Consider the following 25,123-nt stretch of genomic DNA (forward strand, 5'->3'; position numbering starts at 1 on the left):
TTACAAGAGAGACCCAGCTGGTTGCCGAAAAACTTCTCTTTGGTGACCTCGATTTCTGCTGCTTCCCAGTGAGTTTAGTTAGTCCTGTGAAGCATTAAGTGTTCAACGTGTGTTCCTGAGTGAAATCAAAAAGAGGGTGAGGGGGCCCCCGCACTACAGCACTGCAGTTCATTAATATGAAGTGAATGTAGGAAAAATAAATGATGAGATTAATTTGTCCTCTTGAGAGAGAAGGGAGGCTTTCAAGGCAGCTGACAAACGTGGCGCATTACAAGAAGGATTGTCAGCATTCTGATCACAGATACTTCCATATCGGTGTCTTTCAAAGGCATCGAAAACACAGGAGGTGTCATGTTACCTGTGCACCCGCAAGAGATGTATGGGATGACTTCAGACAGACAAGGGAAAAAAACAAAAAAAGGGATGTCTACTATTCACTAGATTAGGACTGTTGAGCTCAGAGCAATAACGTAAAAGGCCAGACTTTGAAGAGAAGCCAACGGAAATGAATCAGTGGTAAAAACAAAAGAAAAAAATATAATAATAATAATAAAATGTCACAGGGTTATTTAAGAGGACCCACAATGTCTCAAAGAGAAGTGCATGGCACACAGAAGCAACTGCGAATTTGCGTCTTAAGGAATTTAGTCACACCGTTCTTTGGTGAAAGAATATACAAGATAATGTGTAATAAAAATTAGATTTAACTTACATTATGGCTGTAGTGTAAGAGGTATTAATATACTAAGCTGCATTATGAGAATTGAAGTCAACGATGCGTATACCTTAAATAGGAGCAATTGAACGGTGATGTGTAGGTGTATGTACATTAATTAACATGAGTAAACAATCCCTTTATTTACTTGTATTATGGTTTTTGCAGCTCAGTTTACTTGGTGAATGATAATAATAATGATAATAATAATAAGATAACTCTTGAGTAACAATCTGCAACTATATGCGGTAAAACTATTTCAGAAAATCTTTAGCATCAAAATTCAGAAAGTGTAAGGATTCATCTTCATGATGAAATCCTGGTTTACTTTTTAATCACCGTGTTCTGCCATTACTGGTGGATTAGCTGCCATTTTGCTCCCTGTGTGTTGACACACATTTGCAGAATAACTCAAATAATGAGAAATATTTTAGTCTCCCTGCAAAAATCTGCCGATGTGTTCTATTAGGGCTGACTTAGGCATTTTCTCCCAGGTGGAATCTTTGCCTTTTCATTAATCCAAACATGATTGCAGTGTGTATTTGAACCATGAATACCGAACTCTTATTCAGTTATTTTCATTCACTTGGATGAACAGACATTTGGATATTAACCATGACGATCACCCTGTGAATGTGCTGAGAAACAATTCAGCATTTTTTTTAGAGACAGAGTTCTGCTCTCCAAAGTAACCCTGGGTTACTTTAAAAATATATAGTTAATTATCTAATTACCACCTAAGTACCACAATATTAAAGTAATGTAACTTGATTACTTTTTTCCGTACTTTTATACAAACGTAAAATGAAGACCAGAGGAAAGAAATTACTTTCCTTCAAACAAAACAATGTGACTGGCAAAAAATTGACCGCTGTGTGTATTTTCAAGAAGATCTTGCTTTTCATTAAACAAATTCAGACATTATCCTACATACATCCAATAATAGGGCACTACACATGACTTTAAAGGACTCAAATTATACCCTATTTCTCCAAGTTAACCTAGTTCCCTGGTGTCCTAATGAACATGTCTGTGACATGCATGCAGTCAAAATACCTTAAGGATGAAGCACCACAACAGTTCAATCACCCTGCCAAAAAAGCCCTGTTCAGAACGCTCTGTTTTGAGTGCCCGTCTCTTTAAATGCAAATGAGACAAAGGAAACTACATCAGCGTCACTGAGGCTCCGGCAGCTAACAGCAGTTACCATTTGGAAAAGCCATAATTTACCGACTCTAACCGGCACATTGCCATCATATATAAAATCTATCCACTGGACACACGTAAATCCTCTGAGGCTGGAAGTTTGTGTAGAACTCTGAGCTGCACTGTGCAGCCAAGAGTAGAATCACAGACTTCCATTCTTCCAGATACTTTTGCCCTCGTCTGCACTCTCACATTAGACTGAGGTGAACCACAAAAACATGACTCATCATTTTCACTCTTTGCCTACTCATAGGGCCTCCAGAGTCCTAAATGTAAGTATTAAAATTATTAAAAAGTAGATTTTGCATAATGTGTCTCCTTTAACACCATAGCTCACTTTACAAAGCACAAATAAAATGTGCTTCTTTACAAGGCAAATGGAAAACACACACCCTATGTGCACTTGTCATGAACACCTTTTTTTGTATCCCATTATGTAATGCCTTTCCATGTTTTCCATGACTCCCCAAGTCTGCCCTTTATGTGGCTCTACAGCAAGGCCGTGCAAACAATTTATCCTGTATGCGCTTTAGAAACATCAATGGCAACTTTTAAACCAAAACTTCTTCACTGTACAGCACATCCCTACAACACTTTTGCACATCAGTCAATATCGATTCAGCTCTATCCTCACAGCAGGCGCTCCACCTCCAGTGCAAGCATTAGTGTGGGGAGAGAAACACTGGAGTAACAGTTTTCTGTTCTCTGCCCGACAAATATGCCTTTCGACTCTTCACAGCTTTGGATCAGAGGCTACTGTTTTCTTTGCACATATAGCACTCACATAGAGACAAATCCCAGCATGTCTTACAGGTCAAATAAGGTTGCGGTCTCCGTCAGACAGGACCTAACGTTGTGCCAAGTCTAAAACAATCACGAGGCACAGGCTGCCTTATCACAGAAACCAGGTGTTCATAGCGGCATGGTGCAGTTGCTAAGAATGTGACAACAACAAAAACAACGCCTATTGTTCTGCTTGCCTCTGTTGCCCGACCGGACAGTGAAGATGATGAGATGTAACCTTGGCAACCGGTGGGAACAAAGAAACGGAGTGCCAAGTTAAGCCACCGTGTCGTAACTTCACTCGTTACTTGAAATTAAGCACAACAGGGGCGAATGTAGATGTACAAAATGAGCAGATTAAAAAAGCGCGCTCGTCTGTGTGCATGCGGAATCTACACGAAAACACACCTCTGCTGAAATGTAATTGAATTTTGTAATAATATACTTGTTTTATGCAAATCACATTAACAGCAAACATAATGTCAAACATCCACCGCTATGTTTTAAAAATACAATTCAGATTCACTTGGTTAAATAACTTACACAATCCTAATACAAACACGAGCTGATCTAATTACTCAGCGAGATAGTAGGAGTGTTTATTAGATGATGTACTCTAAAGCCAAGGTGAAAGGATATGAAAACATCATTATCTCTTACCTCGACAGTGAACTCCTTCATCGTAGCCGTCGTCACAGTCTCGAGCCCCGTTGCAAAGTTTGTTGAAATGGATGCATTTTTTCGTGCCGATGCACTGTATGTGATTCAGGGGACATCTGATCACCACCTCATGTGCACCTGGAACAGAGAAACAACAGCGTCAAACATCTTCACCATGTCATTGCAGCTGTGTTCCTTAACCCTTTAACGAGTGTAGATATATCCAAAAAATTCAGTGGTTTCTGAAAGCTGAGAAGTTGCACGTCGAAGTCAACGTGGTTATTACGGTAATTTCACTCTTGCTGTTGCAGGAAGACGGCAAATCAGTGCCTTTTTCACCAGAGAGGAAAGACGCCTGTATATAGTTTCCATTTTTTTGGACATTGAAACAATGACTCAAACAAATGTTATTTTAAATGCCGCCATATGTAAGAATGTGGCCAAAAATGGTTACTACACTCAAATGCAAAATACCGAGTCGTTTTAGCCGCCATTGTAGCTCAGACGTAACTAAGATCTACTGACTCTACTGACTGCAATGATTGGTAAACTGTAGTAGGTGGCGCCTATTATTCCTGAGTCTCTGTGACATATAAGGAGGATTTTATGGCCTGTTGCTTTAGATTTATGACATAATGCACCTTTTAATATGTTTAATACTTTTTATTCAAATGTCGAATTCAACACGCAAAATATGGTGCTCATGTACAACTGTGATTTTCTTCAATTTAAATTGTTAATACAGTATTTTAAAATGCAGTAAAATTGTAAATAACTGATAATATTGAAAGTTATTCGGGAAAAATCGCCTTTTTTACGGTTAAAATAGGCAAAAAAAAAAAAAGTCAAGATGGACATTTTGAGGCTAAGGTGTAAAAGGGTCAACATAAGAAACTAAAAAAAACATATGTGAAGAAGAATTGCATATTCCATCATCATTATAATTTTCTTTTCTTTTTTCTTTTGCGGGTGTATGAAACATTTTTTCCTCAGTATTTTTTAGTGCTTTCTCAAAGTGCTGATGTACTATATGACCTCTTTTATGGGCGGCGGAAGAACCGATGCATATGCATATGCAAATGCATCACGGCATTGTTCTTTACACAAAACAGATGCTCGCTACACCGCTCGGAAGCCGCACTGGTGGATAGTCCTATAACAAAGTGCTCTCTCTGCCAGCATGGAGCGGCTGTTTAAGGATTCATGAGGCACATGGGCGACCCTCATTCATGTGGCCGCCACGAGAGCACATAAAGCACAGCTGACCACCGCGCCACCACTGTAAATGTGTCACATCTCCACCTTAACTACATTGATATCAATTACCAGTGTGCCGTTGCAGCCACTTAATGGGAAGATTTATCACCCACACGATGGAATCCGTAACAATCCCCCGAGTTCCACCACCCCATAAGAAGTCACATGCCAGCACACTTGGACCACTTTGACTGAGGTATCACTTATTCACAGCATCCATTTTCTACTTTGTTAAAGTACGAGGCGCCGCAATTAACGCGGCGGCTTCAAAAGGTGCCATCATCCCGTTGTGATTTACGGTCGCAATATGTGGACAAGTAGCTATGCCTCTGTATTGACACAATAATGGCTCACATTAGTTTCTCCTCCCAAGAATTTTATTGCTGCAAAATGGTGATAGGAGATCTTTTTCCTTTAATGAATTTTCCTTGGCTATCTCTTCAGGCCCCATTGATTCACACTATTTTTATGCCACATTTAGGTAAGTCAAATATAAGTGACCTTGTCTCCGAGAGTTCATTTTTCATACATGAGCAAACTGGCAGCCTCGTCCCTAAAGGTTTTTTTTGTCTTTCTTTTTTTTTTTTTCCCTATATCTAGAGAGATATGAAAAGTGCACCTTTCAAAAAAAGGTGCAAATATGAAAATATATTATAGAGGTGCACAGTATGTGGTTTTAAATATTTTTTTTATTATAAGGATATTATATTTTAAGGATTTAATCTTGTCCAGAGGAACTATATCTATCTCTCTATCTATCTATCTATCTATCTATCTATCTATCTATCTATCTATCTATCTATCTATCTATCTATCTATCTATCTATCTATCTATCTATCTATCTATGTATCTATGTATGTACATATACACATACATGCATACATACATACATACATATATACAAACATATGTACATACATACACATATACATACATAAATATATACACATATACATATACATACATACACGTGTATATATGTATATATATACATATATACACATATCATCATCAATCATCACATATATACATATATAAACATATGTATATACATATATATACATATACATACACACATACATATGGACACTGACACAGAGAACTTTCAAACCAGTGCCATACTGCAGCACGTCACTTTGGCAACGTGCTATTGATGTGCCATTTAACACACAACTGTAAGGGTCTGTGACAACATAACAGTGTTGTCAGCCTTTTCCCATGCTGTCTCGCCACATGTGTTCTAATCTAATGTGATAAGGGGGGAGGATGGCCCATGAATATTCAGTGGCTCTGATCTGTCATGCAGGAGTACACAGATGGTCCCTCAACGGCTGAGGCCCTCACAATCTCCCCGTCAAGTCGCACACTACTGTGCGAAGGTGGGCCATCTCTCAAAGTCTGAATATGTGCAGGACGGTACACTTTTTCTCCCGTTTAACACGTCCTCTGACAAGTACAAGTCCGGGAAGACCATTTAAGGCGATAAGAAATTAGACAAGGACCTTCAGAAGCAGCATGTGTGAAATGTAATACATTATATATCATAAGGCTGGGTCATAAAGGAAAATGGTTTCCTCCCATAGTCTAGGGATTAGGCAAATTGGACACTCTAAACTGACCATAGGTATGAGTGTAAGAGTGGATGGTTATTAGTCTCATGTGTCCCTGTGATGGCCTGGCAATCTGTCCCGCCTATTGCCCTGTGTCAACTGGGATTGGCACCAGCGACCACGTGACCTCTGGGTTAAGAAGACGTAAACCAATTAATCGTGGTTTTAAACAATTAAATGTATGAACATTCGGTCCAATATTTCATTTTGATCGAGTACTATTGATGCAAACAGAATTGTTGTCATTACTGTTGCACTGCCCAGCCTTAGCATATCGCACGAGTCATGATTCATGAGTGCATATCATGGTGTTTTTTTCGCAGAAACCTTGTTCGTATAAATTACATTTAACTAGCAGGAGAGGAATTTTAATGAACCATGTGTTCACATGTGTGCGTCGAGGCTGTCAAGTAACATACTGTTTAAGTCCAAATCATTGTTCCAAGCGTGGGGGAAAGAGGGTTTTCTGATTTACAGAGAGACAAAGAGATAAGAGCAGATAAGCAATGCTGTAGTTGCTCCCCAGTGTATTAGCTACCGCCTGATGCATAAATCTGCAATAATTTTAGATAAAATCTGCGCTGTCCCAGTAATGGTTTGATAAATGAATAATGCTGAGAAATGAAATAGGCAAGCATATTTTGAAAAAAAAAAAACTGTTGAATCATTACACCCTGAGTGGAAGGCAGATGTCCCACCCCCTAAAAAACTACAGTGAGATGCTTATTCAGGCAAAGCAGGGACCATTTAAATTCCACATCAATATTTATCAATGTCTCACTTTGCAATAACAGAACTATTAATTAAAATAAAAATTCATCCCATCTCGTGCAAATACTGTTAATTAATTACGGGTGCTGCTGTTCAGCAAGTTCACTGTAACAAATTTCGAGGCGGCTGAACTTACAAATTCCATTATTGTTATTATTATTTATGTCGCTATTTAATCTTCCTAAATCTCAGCAGATTCAGAACAATTTCAGGCTAAATTTACTATTGTTTTTAAATTGTTGTTTTCCTCATCTGGACTGTTGTTTGCACGTCGCGCGGATATCACACAGCATTAACGTATTCCCCATTTATTTGAACGATAACAAATGGCACGTTATTCTTACTGTTGTCGCAGTTTCTCCGGGCCTCTGTGGATTACTTGTCAGCACAGCCTCACATTTCAGCATAATTACAGTTTTACAGTCATGGTGGCCTCAGGTATTTCGGGGACAGGTATAGCATCTCTTTGAAATTGGCTTCTCCGCCTCTTCATTCCCCTGTTTTTTGTTTTTCTTTACCTCGAAACTCAACCACTGCAGACAGGAGTTAAATGAACAACAAGTAGAACGTAAATATGGGTCTTTTGGTTCAAACCCTGAATATCAAACATCAGCGCCCATGGCAGTAGTATAAATAACAGCAATCTGCTACAACACAAGGGTGACTGAGGTTAGGGCAAAAAAAAGAAGACAGGGTTAGGCAATAAAAATTTAAATTAGCATAGAAGTCTCATGTGGGAATCAACCACACCAAAGTACAATGCTTTAAACACTAAGCAAACTACCAGTGCAAACATCAGTGAATCGACTGGACAACATCAAATGCAAGGTACCAAATTGCTGTCCTTTATACTACCACTGGGGGCACAGGTTTTGAAAATGTAAATATAAGTCGGAATTCCTGCATACAACTAGGACCGCAACTAACGATAATTTTCCTCATTAATCGAGTATTTGTTTGGTCCCTAAAATGTCAAAAAGTGTTAATCTGTGTTTCCCAAACGTGGAAATGATGATATTCTTGATTGTCTTATTTTGTCCACAATCCAAAATTATTCATTTATTTAATGATTTATTTGTCAAATGGAGCAAAGAAACCAGAAAATATTGGGAAAAACACACCGATTCAAGGATGATTAACATAGTTGATGATAATCGTTTTATCGTATGTTTAAGACATTCGATAGCTGTTGGTTCAACTTTTGAAAACTTAATAACTTGTGTTTCATGTCCAAAAAGTGTTTCCACGTGACTTAATGGGAGTTTCATATTTTTACAGTGAAAAAAAACTGCAAAATCAAGTGTGGTACAGAAAGGTCAAGGGTCAAATGTGGCCAGTCCTTCCACTGATGAAAAAAACACACAGTTGCTCTAACCCTAAATCCTTTTCATTTCGTAGTATCGACAAAATCAATAACCATCCTCGAGGCTGTTCCTGAACACAACACAGGAACACACTGAACTATACAGTCAGCATGAACACGGCTGTAATGACAGTGCTAATATAATGCTAGGTAAGGTGACGTTAGTCCTTCACACACCATTAGGTCAAAACCTTATATTTCAAGTTGTACAACCATTAACTCCAGAGAGGGAAGCGCATTTCTATTCATTACGTTCATCACCTTTGCACTGTGGGTTTAATGAAGACTCCAGTCTGTGTGCTGCAAAGCCAATCCTTTTAGATTTTAGGACATGGTGATTAAAAATTGCTGCTATTTGCCCACTTTGAGGAGAGAGGACGAACCAGTCGTGCCAAAGTAATACCTCTATTTAATAGAAAATGAGAGTCTTCTGGGGAGGAATGTCTGCGGCTACAGTATGTTCATTATGATAATCATGTTAATCTGAGCCACTGCCAGCTTGTGTGGAATAATGGAATCCTAAAAGAAAGTAATAGATAATCAATCACCCGAGGACAATTCTCAGAACGTATGTGTATATATGAGGATTCACTCTTTCCCTTATAATAATACTTTCATTTTCCTAATTTATGGTAAAATTTGGTCATCAGTGTGTCAGTAATGCCCGAGCTGAGGCAGCACCAACTTCCCTTAATGGCTTCAAGTATTAGCAGAGTCTCTTGCGATAAATCTTATACACTACATTTGTTTCTCTCTCTCGACTCTTAGTTTACCTCTTAAATATTATTAGGTGATCAAATAACGAGCATGATGATCGAGAACAGCATTCCGGTAAGTTTGAAAAGGAGCCAAAATGTCACAGAGCTGAGATAGGTTTGCGTTGTTGAACTAAGCAGAAACTATGCCTGTGGTAATAATACTGTGTATATATACATATACATATATATATATATATATATATATATATATATATATATATATATATACATATACATATACATATACATATATATATATATATTTATATATATACATATAAACATACATGCAAATATGTATACACATACATATATATATGTGTGTGTGTAATGTGTATATATATATTTCTGTATACATATATATATATAAATATACATATATGCATACGTATATACACACACACATATATACACAGGTATATACACACACACATATATACACACACACACATACATTTGTTTTCAAATCTGAGGCATATATATGCACATATATATATATAAATACTATAAAATTGGTTTCCAGCCCAATCACATCTTTAGAACCCGCCCATTCCAATAAAAACCCTAGTCCAAACCTCAAAGTTGCCAGACAACCGTGTAAACCCGTAAAATCATAACACATGCAATGGAAAACAACACATCCAGTGCTTCACATCTGCATCAAATAACCATACATTAATGCAAATGCAAATTGCAACCAACAAGAGCGTGCAGTAAGTAAGTCAACCATAGGCTACACAAATTGCAACATGAACCTCTGGCATCCTAGCGCCAGTCCCAGATTAGTAATAATGCCAGCTGCACGTAAAAAGGTGCACTTTTAAGCTGTGTATTCCTAATAGATTTCATTATTTACTCGCCAAATGTGGGCCACCCAATGTATTTTTTTTCCCGCCTGACGTAAACAAAAGTAGTCCAATCTGGCAACAATGTCAGCATCTTCACAACCATAAACTAGGAAATAAGTTGGGTGATGTAGAGTCAGTGTTGTACGATATGGCTTTGTCGTTTTCTTTGGACACTGCCACAAAAAATAAATATGACAGCTTCTCAAATTCACTTGAAAAGTTGTGCTGATTGAATGAGATCCCGAGGCTGCGCAGAGTTCACAGGAAATGGCTCAATTTGCATAAAATGTGTGTGATTGCAACACCCTGAGAGAATGTGAGCCAGAACAGCTCACAGGACTCTTACCAAATAGTTCATACGTCATCTCCAGCAACAGATGAGCCGATATAGAATAGTGCGGAGAAATCAAGTGCAGCGGAGGGAAATATTACGAGTTTGTTTATTTTTTCTTTTGTGTCACTGAACAATATTAATAGCCCTGTCTCTTGTTTGCTGTCAATACCACCTGCTGCTTATGCCGTTTCTCCACTCCCGCTTTGCTCTCTTCATTAGCTGAGGCTATCCCTTCCTGACCTTCCCCTCACGCTTCAGCTGCCACAGCAACACTGTCGGAAGCGCAGCGATATTTGAGACTAATTCATTCGATAGCTAATAACTAGCTGTTCTGCGTTGACGTGTGCAGCTCCCAGGTTCCTGGGAAACTGTTTTGCATTGTTTGTACACCTTCCCCTGAATAAGGCCTTTGGAAATATATTAATTCAGAGGAAAACAAACAGGAACAGTTCAAATTAACATCATCTACTTGCGCAGACAGCCGAGTATTGACTCGCAGCGATGTCAGCCATCTTTTCTCAGAAGGAGGGAGAAGAAAAAGCCAACAATACTCCTTCCTCCTACACGAGATCATGTTTGGATTCAAAGTGCAAAGAGACCAGGAGGTGTTCACAGATGGTGTGTTGTCATTGTGTTAGAGAGTGTGAGAGAGGAACAGCAGGGTAAAAAAGGGGCTGAGCCAAACGGTGTGCTGCATTGTGTGTGTTGTCTTATTTTCCACATGGAAATAAGATTTTACACATAAATAAAAAACATCTATATATGATGATGGCAATGGATGGATCATTTGGCCGCTGCTGCATATTAATCAGTGTGTGGGAAACGCTAACATCAAAGCCGCCAGCCTTCCAAACCACACGGCCATCCAAACATGGAGTGCTCTTTATATGAATACCTGGTGTGACCTTCTTGTCCTTGGCATTTGAAATGACGTGCTCACCCAAAGGAGCTTGTTTTGCTGTTATCTCGTCTATAACCACAGACCACAGATGCAATAGTTTACCACAAATCAAATCCCTTGCTATTAAATTACTCAAAACTATGAATTTAAATGCAAAATGTTTCAACCAATCACATGTAAATACATGCAGGAAATGGCTTCGGTAATTAGCAATGTACAACTCGTGCTTTCTTTCTCAGTATCAACAGGATAATACGCATTTATTTGACTCCTCACTAATTACACAGGGGCTATTGAGAAGCAGCCAGCAGCACAGTGTGAACTGGATGAATCCCTGGTGGGAAAATATGTATGCCTTCGCATGTTAGCGGACACATGCATGGCCAGCATTTGTAATTGCTCTGCCAGGCAGCCACTTAGTTCTTGCTTGTGTTAGTGCTTTGCACCCTTAGACTGCTCTTTAGCATGAGAAACACATGCTAATTTGGACTAAGGCCAAGCTAACTTAGTCCGTAAAGAATACTCTTCCATTTAGCTCTGAAAACACCAGTTAGTTTATTTTTGTTCATTAAGGATCAGAGCAGAACTGGAGTTACAAAACTCATTACTCTGCAAGTGGTGGCTTCCTAAAATCCCTACACTGAAATACACATAAAGTAATTATCTAAAGACATTATATGCCCACTCCTGCATTGGAGTATGTAAAAACAACAAGACTAATGGTATATATTTTTGCTGCAGTGAACTTATAATGGCCAAAATGTTTCCATCACTTTAAATCCATATAATTGTATATTTATCGGGTAGTTTCATTTTGGTGAACGTCAACCACATTACATCTCTCTACCCAATGAGGAAATTTACAGTTCTACTAGTTAGCCAGTGTGTTGTTTTTGCATCACGACGACTTATCGCTGTGCATTCTGCTACCAAAGCTCTCACTGTGCAAGTGCAAACAACGGGGGGGAACCAAACAAGACAACAAATCCCATGATCCCACGCTGCTTTCCGACATCACCAAAGTAGGTGTTTTTTACAGACATTCTGTGCATTTAACTTGAACAAAAAACATAACGGTTTAAATCAGTCTGAAGCTGCAGTTGTCGTACACAGCGTTAAGTTTGCCTGGGACCAATAACAGAAGATGGCCCTTCTCACAGGGAAGCCATGGACTTCATTAGAGCTGAAACAATTAATTGTCAACTATTTTGATAATCGATTAATCGATTTTAAGCTAACAAACATGAACAAGACTTTTGAGAACATCAGGTTTGACAAACACTGATCAGCGTTTTTTTTTGGAACATTTTCTGACATTTTCTGAACCAAACGATTAATCGAGAAAATAATCAACAGATTAATCCATTACGAAAATAATCGTTAGTTGCAGCTCTAGACTTCACCCACAATCCTAATTACTGAATATGGCTGACCAGAAGCCAATCTCCGTAGCAATTTCCCCACATTTCAAGCCCCAAGGATACATATCCCTGACCACAGCCTCTCCACTGAGACAAGACAGTAACTACTACGACATGACCCCCCCACCATCAAACCTCCTATAATACAGTAAACAAGCTGACCTCGACAATAATGAAAAAACGTATCACTGCAGGATCAGTAATGATAGGCCTTTAATGTGACTGCGGCTCGTTTATGCTGCAGTATGTGTTATGTACTGCACATAATGGTGCTCAGGTTACACAGCTGAGACACTTCTCAGAGGTAAACCACTACAACACTGCGACTCGTATAGTATGACGCCGTTCAGGATTATACAGTGTCAGCATCACATACCGCAAATAGCGTAAAAAGAAATGGGGCCACAGCAAACGTCATTGGTGAGCCCACTGGATCACGGCTGTCTGTGTTTACATCACCATCAGTCCGGTCAGTCCAGCAGTTACTCAGGGTCTGGCAGCTGCTCCGACAACAACCTCGTTGGCTAGAAATTATATTTATATGATACTTGCATTTATCATTATTACGTTGTGATGACTCGTTAAAATTAGTGGTGAGAATGACGATTACAGGAAAACACAACGGTTTAATGAACGATGTTTGTAGTCTTTATAGCAGCACAATCACCAGGAGGTGAATGCTGAATGTGTTTATACCGAGTGGAACAATTCAGTTTCTGTACAATATTGGATGTATTTTTTCAAGTTTCCATTTGGAATTGTACCAACATAACCAGCTACCTCCAACCAATCCATTTTACAGCACCCTTCCCTTGTGGTACTAGAGTAATGGTACGGAGTTCGACCCACGACAATCTGCCGATTGAGCTGCAGAAAAGCGTCACTCCAATATTCTCTACTCTCACACAAAGAGTCACAAACCGAGCAGAAAAAAACGAGCTACTGGATGTCCTCTACTGTTGTCCATTTGTTGCTAGCGCACCGTGGGATCATCCCTATGTTCCCCGGGTCCTATGTTCCCCGCTTTCCCCCAAATGGGATCTTCCGTTTCTCAGTTATTACGAAGATTTTTCAGGTCTCGCGTTACTGTTACTGTTATGGTTATGGTGACCGGTAGGGTTAGGGAAAGGGACAGGGTTAGGGGTTATATCGCATCGTCATGTGACCACGGCTCCGTGGTAGCAAAGCTGCTGCATTTCATCCAAAGCTGTGTTCACACTAGAATCCAGATTGACTGCTAAATTTGAACGTTCTAAAAACATTTTTAATGCTGGCATCCCATCATCAAAATATATCCTCATTGTTCTACTAAATGGTTTGTGAGTAACCATCGCGAATATGGTGGGACACCTGGCTCCTGAAAAATAGGCAGGGCCTGTGTGTGTGTGTGTGTGTGGGGGGGTCTGAAATTGCTGAAAGTAGAACACAAAACAACAAAATAAGCATTTTGTTCACAAGCAGGTTTGTTATAAAATGATATACAGTATAATGTTAATGAAAAAAAAACAATTTTGTGTGTAACTCATGTATGTGCAGCCCACATGGAAGATGGAGCACAAACAAATATCCATAAAGAAAACTGCCCAGTCGGAATTGATCACCACCTTTACATTTAATAGAGCACAGCTCGATCGTAACACATTTGGGGGAAACCTAACTTTATGAGGACTGTATAGCAAGTGAGGCTGCTGAACTGAATGCTTTGACAAGACGAGCGTTTCAGAATCTGCTTTTCCAAAAGCAGCGATCACTGAATCCATGAATCCACACTCGATGCGAGGGGTCCATAAGGGTCGAGGGTGTCACACATCTTACGGTGTAGACTGTAAAAGCCCTTCGAGGCTAATTGTGTTTGCAATGTCGGGCTGTGTAAATAAACTCGACTTGACGGGATTACAATAAGATGTCCGGACCACAACAAATGAAAGCATCTCAGTTTAAAACATGCATGCCCTCCTTTGCATTAACATTTTAAAGCATCTAATTCACTCTCGTGCATACTACATGCCTTCACTAGTTATCCCATTAAAAATTTAAATCGCCATTACTTGTTACATGCTATAGGGGCTGGGTCGAATTAAGGAAAAGCCACAGCTCTTTCTCTCTCACCCGAACAAATACAAGCACAAACACACACACAGTCTGGTTTCCATTCACTTCAGAGGACATTACACTGACTTACATTCATTTTCTAGAGACTTACTATAACCTTAACCATAACTACTACTCGCCGAACACTAACATTAACCTAACCTCATCCTAAACATACCTTAAAATGTTATATGAGAACTTGCTTTTTGTCCCCATAAGGAAGATGTCCCCATAACATGAGTAATACTGGAAACACACACACACAACAAATACTCTGTTTGCATTAGCTTATTTGCTCTAAATTGTGCAGAGTATTCAATCAATCTATTTGAAAGGGGGGAGAAAAAAATATGTTGCCACTGTGCAGTGGAATAAAGCCAGGTGTTGGCGTCCACAATATCCTGGCTCTACTGTATAATAAAGAATCAATACATCCGTCTGCAGAGAGGAATGAGTTGCCTCGGGACAATGTAGTGTAGCAGCAGCAGCAGCACTCACTTCAAAACACACCATACAAAAAAGCACAAAGACAAAAATAGGACAATTTATCATTATTTGGAAAACAACGACATAATTAGTCGATAGAGATACTTTTGTGACCGACCATTATGCAAATGTTATAATCTAATTGTTCTGGGGCCAGCTTCAAATGAATAATGCATACTGTATATTGCAGTAAGAGAGGTTAAAGCCAATATTCACCAAGAAGAATGATCTCATTAGGAGGATAATACACAGTGTTGTACTCAATGCTGGCATGCTTTCATCAAGGAAAAGAAATAAACAAGTATGACGATGGCGTCATTGGCGCAATGAGATTGTGATGCATTGTTCGCCTGAGCCGCAATCATTTCTCACGTGTCGTCATGTTGAATTCACACAGTGTCACTGACTGTTGCATTGCAAATCCTCAATCCATGCGCCATATGTGATGTGGGTGGGGGGGGGGGGGGAAGATAATGGCTCTTTTAAGAAAGATTTGCATGAGAAATGTTCAAACAGGTACTGTACGCGATAAACTCTCCCCCACCCAAGCCTGATTTAATCACGCTAAGATCCCCAGCAGGAAGTTGTGTGGTGTTAAAGATGTTGCAGCCTTTAAACTAACTAGATTTGTATGTAACTGATGAGATCATATTGCTCATATTCAAATGTGGGATTGTTTTTGTCTCTCCACAGAATGAGGAGAGCAGATTCTTATCTCGCATTGCTTTGATAAAAGAAAAGAAAAGGGCGATCTCGTCACGGACCTGAGGAGCAATACATTTTTCAGTGTAAATGGTTTTTACAAGCAAATGAAAATCAAGAACTTTTCCAATATAAATGCTATCTTGAGGGGGGAAAAAAAAACAGTTATTTCTGGTTCAAATGCCTCAAATTACCTAGAATTATGCTCAACATCAACACAAGCCACAGCACAGAGGAAGAGGAACGTCATATCTTTATCTAACATCATCTTACCCTAAAAATGTGCTGTGGCAGAATTAAATATCAAGCAGCAGAGTATTTGACCATGTGATGAACATAAATCACCGGCTTTAATATGTTTTTAACTCCACTGCAAACACAGGCTCATCACCAACTTGGTCCTTTTTAACTATTAAAAAAATTCCTGACTGAATATAATTCATTTGTAATTCAGAATTAATTAATTAATTTAGACTTCTTTTTTTAATGTTTTGCTTGTAATGGTTTACACTGTGATTATGGCCCCAACCACCAACGATATAATATGGTATAATAATCAAACAAATTGATCATTGAAAAACAGGGGCTTTTATTCTGAAAATAACACTTTTAATTGTGTTGTAATTGTGTCTGACTTCCTGTCCCGCGCTGTCCTCCGGCAATGTCAGCAAAATTACAACAGTGGAATTCAATAATTATTCAATAATTTAAAGTTATGTAAAGGTAAACTCAAAATGTCATGTTCAAAGACACTTTTTTTTCCATTTGTTTCAAGTTCAAGTCAATGAGTCATTTTTCCATAATGTGACATTAAAATAATCAGATCTCAAACTGTCTGACAGGCCTTGTCAAAGTTGTTCCGAAGCAGTTCAAGATGACTGAGCGTCAGCTCGTCATCTCCAGACACTTGACTGACACCGTTTCCTCCTCTGGTCCTTTATTTTTTAGTTACTTGCTAACTCGCACATAAATAATGCAACGACATTTCCCTCTGACTTATTTGCAGTTTTGCTCCATTTAGTTGTGTTGCCATTGTTGTGCATAGAGAAAAAAAACAACAATATAAAAGTTCCCGATGGAGGCAGCAGTGGATAATTTCCTGCAACATTTTGTTTTACAACATTTTGTTTTTAATTGTTTTACAACTAACTATGATTTTGAAATGAGGCTTGTATATCCCTTGGCTTTGGACTCATCCATTAAATTATAATAGCTTTGGTTAAAAAAAACACCCTGACCTTTGACTTTATTTATATTTTGCACTACAGCATGTTATGAGTTGCAGGGCACAGATTGGTATACTGGCCTCGATTGATCTTAAGTGAGTAAATAAGTCATTTCATTTGCCTGGAAGGGCTCTTTGATGAGGACCATGGTTAGTGTATGATACACACAGTGAGTAGGAGGACATGTACTTTTTCTCTAAATATCCTCTGGCACTAAACCAACTCCCTTGAAATAATCATTGGACTATGACCATGTTTATAGAGTGGCTGGAAGAGAGGACATTAGCTCATTCCTTTCACTATCTATTAGACTATCCATTATTCACGACTAATAAATAAATAAATAAATAAATAAAGGTCAGTGTTACAGATTGAGAATCCCTGCTTATCATAGCAGTGTCACGCGCTTTTATTCTCAGTCTTTAGGTACTGTATGTGTCACTGTTTCACACTGGGTTAAAGCTCCTATCACTCTGATGCTTTGCTCTCAGGGAGACGATGTAGACTTTAGTGCTGCAAACGTTCCACTATAGTTCCGTGGCGGCAAAGCGTGTCAAGTTTATGAAATATGCTCTTTTCCTTGGTTCAAGATGGGACACAAGTCCTTTATAATATTCATACATGGCAGGGAATGCAAAAGGGAAAACGTGTCAGTGCAGCAGCAGCCTAACTGTTTTGGGGGGGTGGGAGGTTGACAGAGCAGTGATGTGCTCCTCCCAGTGCATCACTTCTGAAACGGATGACACGTGAGAGCGCAAGATTGTCACCAAGCAACAACATTCACTCCCACACTAATGATCTTGCCTAAGACGAACGCTAAAACGGACAGAGGAAATGCAACAAGCATGGGGCTGAATATAAACAAAACAATACAGCGAGGGTGATAATGATTTTTCTCCATCGCAATTTGGTGCCACCTTTGTGGACATGGTACGACTGCAAACACACAAAAAAAAACACATAATATTTCCCTGTGCCGCGCTTTCTGCCTAAACTACTGATACAACAGATGGCAACAGCCTTAGGAAGTGTACACAAGTTCTGTTTCAAACGTAGAGAGGAAGAACGACGGTAAATTAGAAGCCTTTTTTTTTGTTTTATTTTCCAAAACCATTTTCCTTCTGTTGCGTAAAAACAAACAAACACTTGATTATGATGCCTGCAAACAAGATACATAAATGGCAGGGTGACTATGTTGATGGTAAAAGGACACTGTTCTGCATTTCATCTCCAATCAAATCCAGGTGTCAGACGCACAAACGGAGAAAACCAAACATGATTCCCAATTAGCCGTAGCTGCGCTAACACTTAAATGACTTAATGTGATGACAACAAAACCTGTGAACTTTAGAATACCTTTGGCAGATAATCATGAAGACAAAAACCCTGAATAAATCATACATGACGATCACTTTCAAGTTCTCAAAGTCCAGCATTGGATCCTATGCAGAAACAAAAACATGCAGCATTTATAATAAATGCTCATTCGGGAGTGGGTTTGATGAGTCAACAGGGGTTAGATCTCAGCAGGAAGGTAGAGAGATGAAGAGGGAAGAAAATAAATGTTACATAATGCAAAAGGCCTCATGTCCTTCAGCTCAATAACAAGGTGCTACGCTACATTACCCCCTAAACCTCCATCCTACTGGTGCCTATTCTCATGAGAGCCAAACACATTTGCAAAACATTTATTTTAATATGGCATTTTCAACAGAAAAAAAAAATTCCCTGAAGGATCATGATAGGCGATTGAAAAAACACCGACCATAGCAGCTGCAGCTTCATCACAGATCCTCAGAATGTTATCTGCACTTCAGTGCAGTGTTTTCTCTGCACTTGGTCTCGATTAATTACTTCTACATGTCTAAAGATCCAGAGTGTAACATTTACTGTAGGGGGATGTATAGTTGCTTAAAAAACGTGCTTTACGTGTGTTTTGTAAAGCGCACAAGTCCCAAAGTGATCGGGTCGAGTTTCAATTTAAAACCCGAGGTCACTCAGAAAATATGATTTATTTTTAATGTAATGCAAGAATGAACATGTCCAAGTAGTTAAATTGGCTTAAAATAATTATACAAGTCAAAAGTAGTGCATTGCAAAGGCTGCAATTCAATCCTTCTTTTCTGAAAAACATGTACTTTGCAGCCAAGAATAAGGTTTTATATTATAAATAATAATAGTATGCAAGATGTATGCTTTATGAAGGCCACCATCTTGAGCTGCCATGTTTCTACAGCAGCCCGACAGACCTGTTTCTCATAGTATTTTATTTTTGAATTGAACATTTTTAAATATGTTATCAGTTTTATTTCATTAGGCATTGTGCACCAGGTATGACTTCCTTTGTTGGAGAAAGCTGACTACGGTGGGATATTTTTGAGTTTAGAGACTCTTGAGTGCTGAAGACGAATGGCATGGTTTGTGGTATGTGCAAAGGCCGCCATAGTTCCCTGAGGAGGAGTCTGCAGTCTGACCATTACACTCTTAGAAATAAAAGTGCTCAGTAGAACCATATAAGGTTCTTCGGCTTGTCCTCATAGGAGAACCCTTTTTGGAAACCTTTTGGAGGGTTCCACCAAGAAACCTTTTAAAATCAGGAAAGGGGTTTTAAATGGTTCTCTGGTTCAAAATGGTTCTTACTGGAACCATTAGTGTCACCAAGAACCCTTGAAACACCCTTTCTTCAGGAAAGGGTTTTCAGAAGCAAATGGTTCCAGGTAGAATCTCAGCCCTTGTAGAAGAACCCTTGTGGAACCCTTGTTCCTAAGAGTGTAGATATGACTAATTCTTACAAGACTGGACCTTTAACTGGTGATCTAATAAATGTGGGTCATGATGAGAATGAGTGTTCAATTATGACTAGCGAAAGCTAGAAGCTAGAAAGAATTATCTGCAAGTCAAATAAAAAAATGACATTTTTCTTCCTTAAAGGCAGAACAAGAGAAGAACAATGATCATGATTCCCTGAAGTATTGCATGAGGTAAATGTCTCTTCCAATAAAAACGATAGCATGATAGGTTATCAAATTATAGACACATGTCATAAACGTGCTGGCAGCTCCAAAATAAAATAAAATAAAATAAAAGTGACACATAGAGGGTATTATTTTCTCCTTTTTTATCATGAGACAAGTTCTCTGTAGGATACCCAGGAGTTCAGTGAATATCTGGGGAGGAAACCATGGGGACACAGGCCATCCCCTGTGGTTGAAGGGGAATAAGTGGAAGAACCCCCTGAGAGATGGAGTCTTTGAACATCACTTCTCCCCCGGTGTCGATTCAGGAGACCGATATCAACATCATTTTTGGACTGCATGGGTTTAACTAAGGTTCAGCTCCACTGACCACGCACTGAACCTTCTGATTTTATTTCACTTTCCATGTGGGAACAACAATTCAATCAGAGCGTCCATTAGTCTTAATGTTCAACAGGTGATTCTTTTATTTCCGAAGGACTCATGATGGAGTCTTTAGACACCGTGTGGCATCACAAAAAGAAGAGGAAGTCTCATGCTGGTAGCCATTAGAGAGGAGATTTCTCATCAAATTGTACAGGAAGAGATATTTACAGAAGGTAAATTATTACTGTGTGGGCACAACAAACAACAGAGTCTACACACAGCCTTGACACAGGGTATCTGCAGGTTTGAGCAAGTCAAATTTAAGACTTTTTAAGACCTTTTTAATGCTACCTTGAATGAAATTTAAGACCGAAAACACTGTAAATATAGGCAATAGTTGGGGATCTTGCTGTATTACAACCCAAGCATAGCAAGTGTAGTTTAATTGCATGTTTCTGACCAAGTATAGAACTACATCTCCTTCTCAAAGCCCCGCGAGAAAAAAAAAACAAAAAAACATTTTTTAGATAGTCCTGGCCTGAAAAATTTAAGTGATACACTACCGTTCAAAAGTTTGGGGTAACCTATATAATATGTTTTGGTGAATAAAAGTCACACTTTTATTCACCAAAAGTCGCAAAATGAATAGAAAAAAAATAAAGTAATATATATATATATATATATAAAAATAATAATTTTTTTATTCAAAATATTCAAGTTTTAAGCTGTGCTACATCATTGCACAAGGGTTTTCAAGGGTTTTCTAATCATCAGCCTTCTAAGGCGATTAGCAAACACAATGTACCATTAGAACACTGGACATGGGCCTCTATACACCTATGTACATATTCCATTAAAAACCAGATGTTTGCAGCTAGAATAGTTGTTTACCACAATAACAATGTGTAATTCTGATTAATTTAATGTTACATTGATTGAAAATAAAGTTATTTTCCTTCAAAAATAAGGAAATAAGGACAAGTGACCCCAAACCTTTGACCAGTGTACATGAATATAAGACTTTTTAAGGATGAGTGGACACCCTGTTGACATTAAGACTCTTGTACACTAAGAATGTGAAAATCATGCCATTTGTAAATTTGCTGTTTTTCCACTTCAGCTGCTACATCATTATGTGCCGTCTGGCACCATGAAACAGTAAAAGTTTGCACTGAAAGCCACTGCAAGAGTTGGAAAGTTGCCATTCTTCTAGGTTGTCTTTAGTCATTGGTTGAGGCTCCACCACCACCCACCCACCACCCACCCACCACCCACCCACCACCCTCCCTGAATACCTGTCGTCAGCTGTCACAGCCCATGGGACCTGTGGTTCAGCAGATAAACCAGTGCCTCATTTTAGTCTCTAGGTATTGCTCTCCAAGGCCACCCTCCCTTCTCTTCTCTCCTCCCCACCGGCTCTGGAGCTGCAGATTATATCCTCCTGTCCAGGGTGGAGAGTCCAACAGTGGCGCCATTTTTATATATCAAGATGACAAGGCTGTAATATATTACATTGCTTTATTGTAAAGATAATAAATGCCTCTGTATAACTCCCCCCCAAAAAAATCACAGTCATATAAAAGGTAGTGACGGCTTCACACCAGTTCTTTTATTTTCGTCCCCTGTGACTTTGCTCATCGCCCTGTCAAAGGGATCTGTTATCATAGGTTACCGCAGCTCTTGCTACCTTTTAAGAAGGCGTTGCATTCTGGGTCTCTGTTCGCACGGCCAGGCTGATCTACATCGTCGTTCTATCAGTGCATTCCATTGTAATGAGCGGTGCCAGATTCCATAAAAATATGCAAGGTCGTCTTACTGCAGAGGCATGGTAAATAACACTGCCAGCATTAATTGAAGTCATAATTAATGGCCTTTCCGGAGATTATATGACTTGGCTCGCAGCGGCCATACAGAGGTTATACTATATTTATAGTATTCAAACATACGGCACAAAGGAAAAGTGACTAATCAAAGCTGACAGACAGGTAATCAATCAAAGATATCAGTTGTACCTGTGGTAAAAACACACTCTATTCTGCAGCAGAGGATGTAAGGATTTACTACACATTTATACCACAATATGCATCTTTTATACACAATAATATGATGCAAGGAAATTGTTATTGCTATATTGTTTAAGATGACAATTTCATTTTTTCCATCTTCAGATTTCATTTGGTTTAGGTTTCAGAAAGACTGAGATTCATTAGGAATAAAGAACGTCCGGTGGTTTGGTTGATTAATAACCCACTAATGCAGAAAGGCAGCAGGAAAAAACAAAACAAAACCAAAAATAAGCTGCCTACCTATTTCAAACCCAACATCTTCAGTTCCATCTCAAGAGCCATATGCTCTCAATGGATGTCGCCTAATGGATACCCAAAAAGTGTTTTTTGTAGAAAATTCTACTGTGAATTTAAGTATAAATGTGTGTTATGTGATGTCAGAGTAGCCTTGTACTTGTATGGTATTGTACACTAAGGGCCTGATTTACTAAAGCTTTGCGCGTGCAAAAACGTGTGCAAACTGGATTGCACACGCAGATTAGCGTTGATGCTGATCTACTAACAGGGCGCAACGAGGAGCGCATCCCTCAGACGGGCAAAATAGCACCCGCAACCCATTTAGCGTTCTTGCCTTAATGCATATGCAATATGGGGCGTTTACACGCTATTTTGCGTGTGATGGGAGGAGAAAATGTAAATATGTTATTTTAGCACGCGCAAAGTGATTTATCAAAACCTGAAACTGATTGCGGTGTTTATTTTTGCGTCTACATTTAGCACGTTTGAAAGGCAGGTCTTAACTGGCACAGCGGTGCGCGGCGCGCACATGGCTGCGGTTATTTATAGTTATATATATTTGTAAATCAGAAAATTACGCATTTCCAGAGCATGTTCAACTACGCGTTCACAGATGACGCACATTCATTTCTTATTTGGTATATCTGAATAAATTAAACATAGATATCCAGAGGAGAAATGCGTGTTTGTATTGGTATGGGCTTACCTTGGTCTGCAGTTTGTGGTTCAAGGAGGGCTCGTACCTATGTTCCCCGGTTAAGACCGGAGGAACGGGGAACCCCGCTTTACCTTAACGGGTCCAGCTCTAACCTGGTCTACACGGCGAAGCGCAGGCGGCACAGTGCGCACACGTCACCAAAACCTCACAGGCAGGTTACCCTAACCCTAACCCTTTCAGTTCCAGGCACATTTAAATGCAATAAATAATCACAACAATCACTATTTAATGTAACTATCTGAATCAGCTATATATATATATCATCTATATCGATTGTCCCGTTGCCTCTGACGTCAGATCAAAGGCTGTTGGCACGCGTAATGGAAATTCAGCCTGACTGAATTAACGCAGATGAAACCAGGGACGGACTGGGACTAAAAAGCCGTTGTGATGATCCGCTTTATTTATTTATTTACTTATTGACAAGAAAGTCACTCATCCATTAGATCCATAGAAACAGCAGAACTCGCTCCCTGGCAGCTGTCAGTGAGCTGCAGGTGAGTCAGGAGGAGAGCGCAGCACCTTCTTTTTTTACGTCAGGTAATGATGGAGCTGTCCAAAATACCGACGCAGGATTATAATAATAATAATAATAATGATAATATAAAAAGGTCCTATGGACCCGGGGAACAATATGTCATATATCCCTCGATCCCAGTTATCTGCTCATCGCAGAACGTCACTTTCTGTTCAGTGGCTTCAAATTTAATTCAGCGCTTCCGTTGAGTCTGCTCTTTCTCCATGTGGACAACTCTTGACTCGCGCAAAATCCTCATTTAAATAGGGCGGTCTTAACCACTTCTGCGCCTGTAGTCAATTGCGACCGCAATCTTAGTAGTTCACCCGCAAAACGTAATCCAGTAGCGGGCGCAGTCTTTCTGCTCGCGCAAGCAATTTAGCGCTCGCTATTTGGAATCTTAGTAAATCAGGCCCCAAGTGCATCCTTTCGAATAACTGAAAGTTGTAAGATAATAAAAAGTACATGAAGCAATGTTCACAAGTCTCTTCATCAAAGCATCTCATAGAAAAGATGCCACTGTTTTTACCTTCTACCTTAGTACACCTTAATCCATCCCACCTACCGGGGTCACAAGGTTGCGTTTGGATAAAATCATTCAGTACCACTTAGCTCTTCTAACACATAATTATATAATAGTGACATTAGCAGTGAGGTCTCCATCTTTTACAGGAACAGACATTTCACTCACAAGTAGCCTATTAAAAGAAACAACCTTTTGCACTCTAGGAGATTTATAATATTTGCACACTGGGGTCAAATCGTTCACTGCCAAAAACGATGAAGTCCTAAGTCTATCTATGACTTACAGTGATAAGGAACCTGTAGTGAATGTTAATAATTTGATTATAAAGGCTAATACAGCTCATAATAACAGGGAATCTGCTGCAATGTTTACTGATTGAAGTGCCAGAAGTGTGTAAAAGTGCAATTCTGATTTTACTATTGGTGACTGGCTGATCAGCTTCAGCCCCTTTTGCAAAAAAAGGTACAATTGCTGGCACATATTAGTCACAGGCTTTTGTATTGCAACTAAAAACATCATGAGTGACAATACGAGCAAAAAATAAAGAATGAGCATTTCATCTTTTAAGAACTAAGGTATCAAAAC

General features: G+C 39.2%; 1 protein-coding gene across 1 annotated transcript in view; it reads right to left on the reverse strand.

Moving 5' to 3' along the window:
- Nucleotides 1-25,123, reverse strand: part of lrp1bb (low density lipoprotein receptor-related protein 1Bb) — a gene marked incomplete at both ends in the record, with an annotated part of 246,847 nt that overhangs the window by 158,718 nt on the left and 63,006 nt on the right. Inside the window, one exon of the mRNA XM_083909007.1 lies at nucleotides 3,365-3,502. Coding sequence (XP_083765133.1) covers nucleotides 3,365-3,502 — 138 coding nt within the window. The remainder of the gene's footprint in view (nucleotides 1-3,364; nucleotides 3,503-25,123) is intronic.

This window comes from Microchirus variegatus (genome assembly GCF_963457635.1).
Source record: "Microchirus variegatus genome assembly, chromosome: 22".
Taxonomy (NCBI): Eukaryota; Metazoa; Chordata; class Actinopteri; order Pleuronectiformes; family Soleidae; genus Microchirus; species Microchirus variegatus.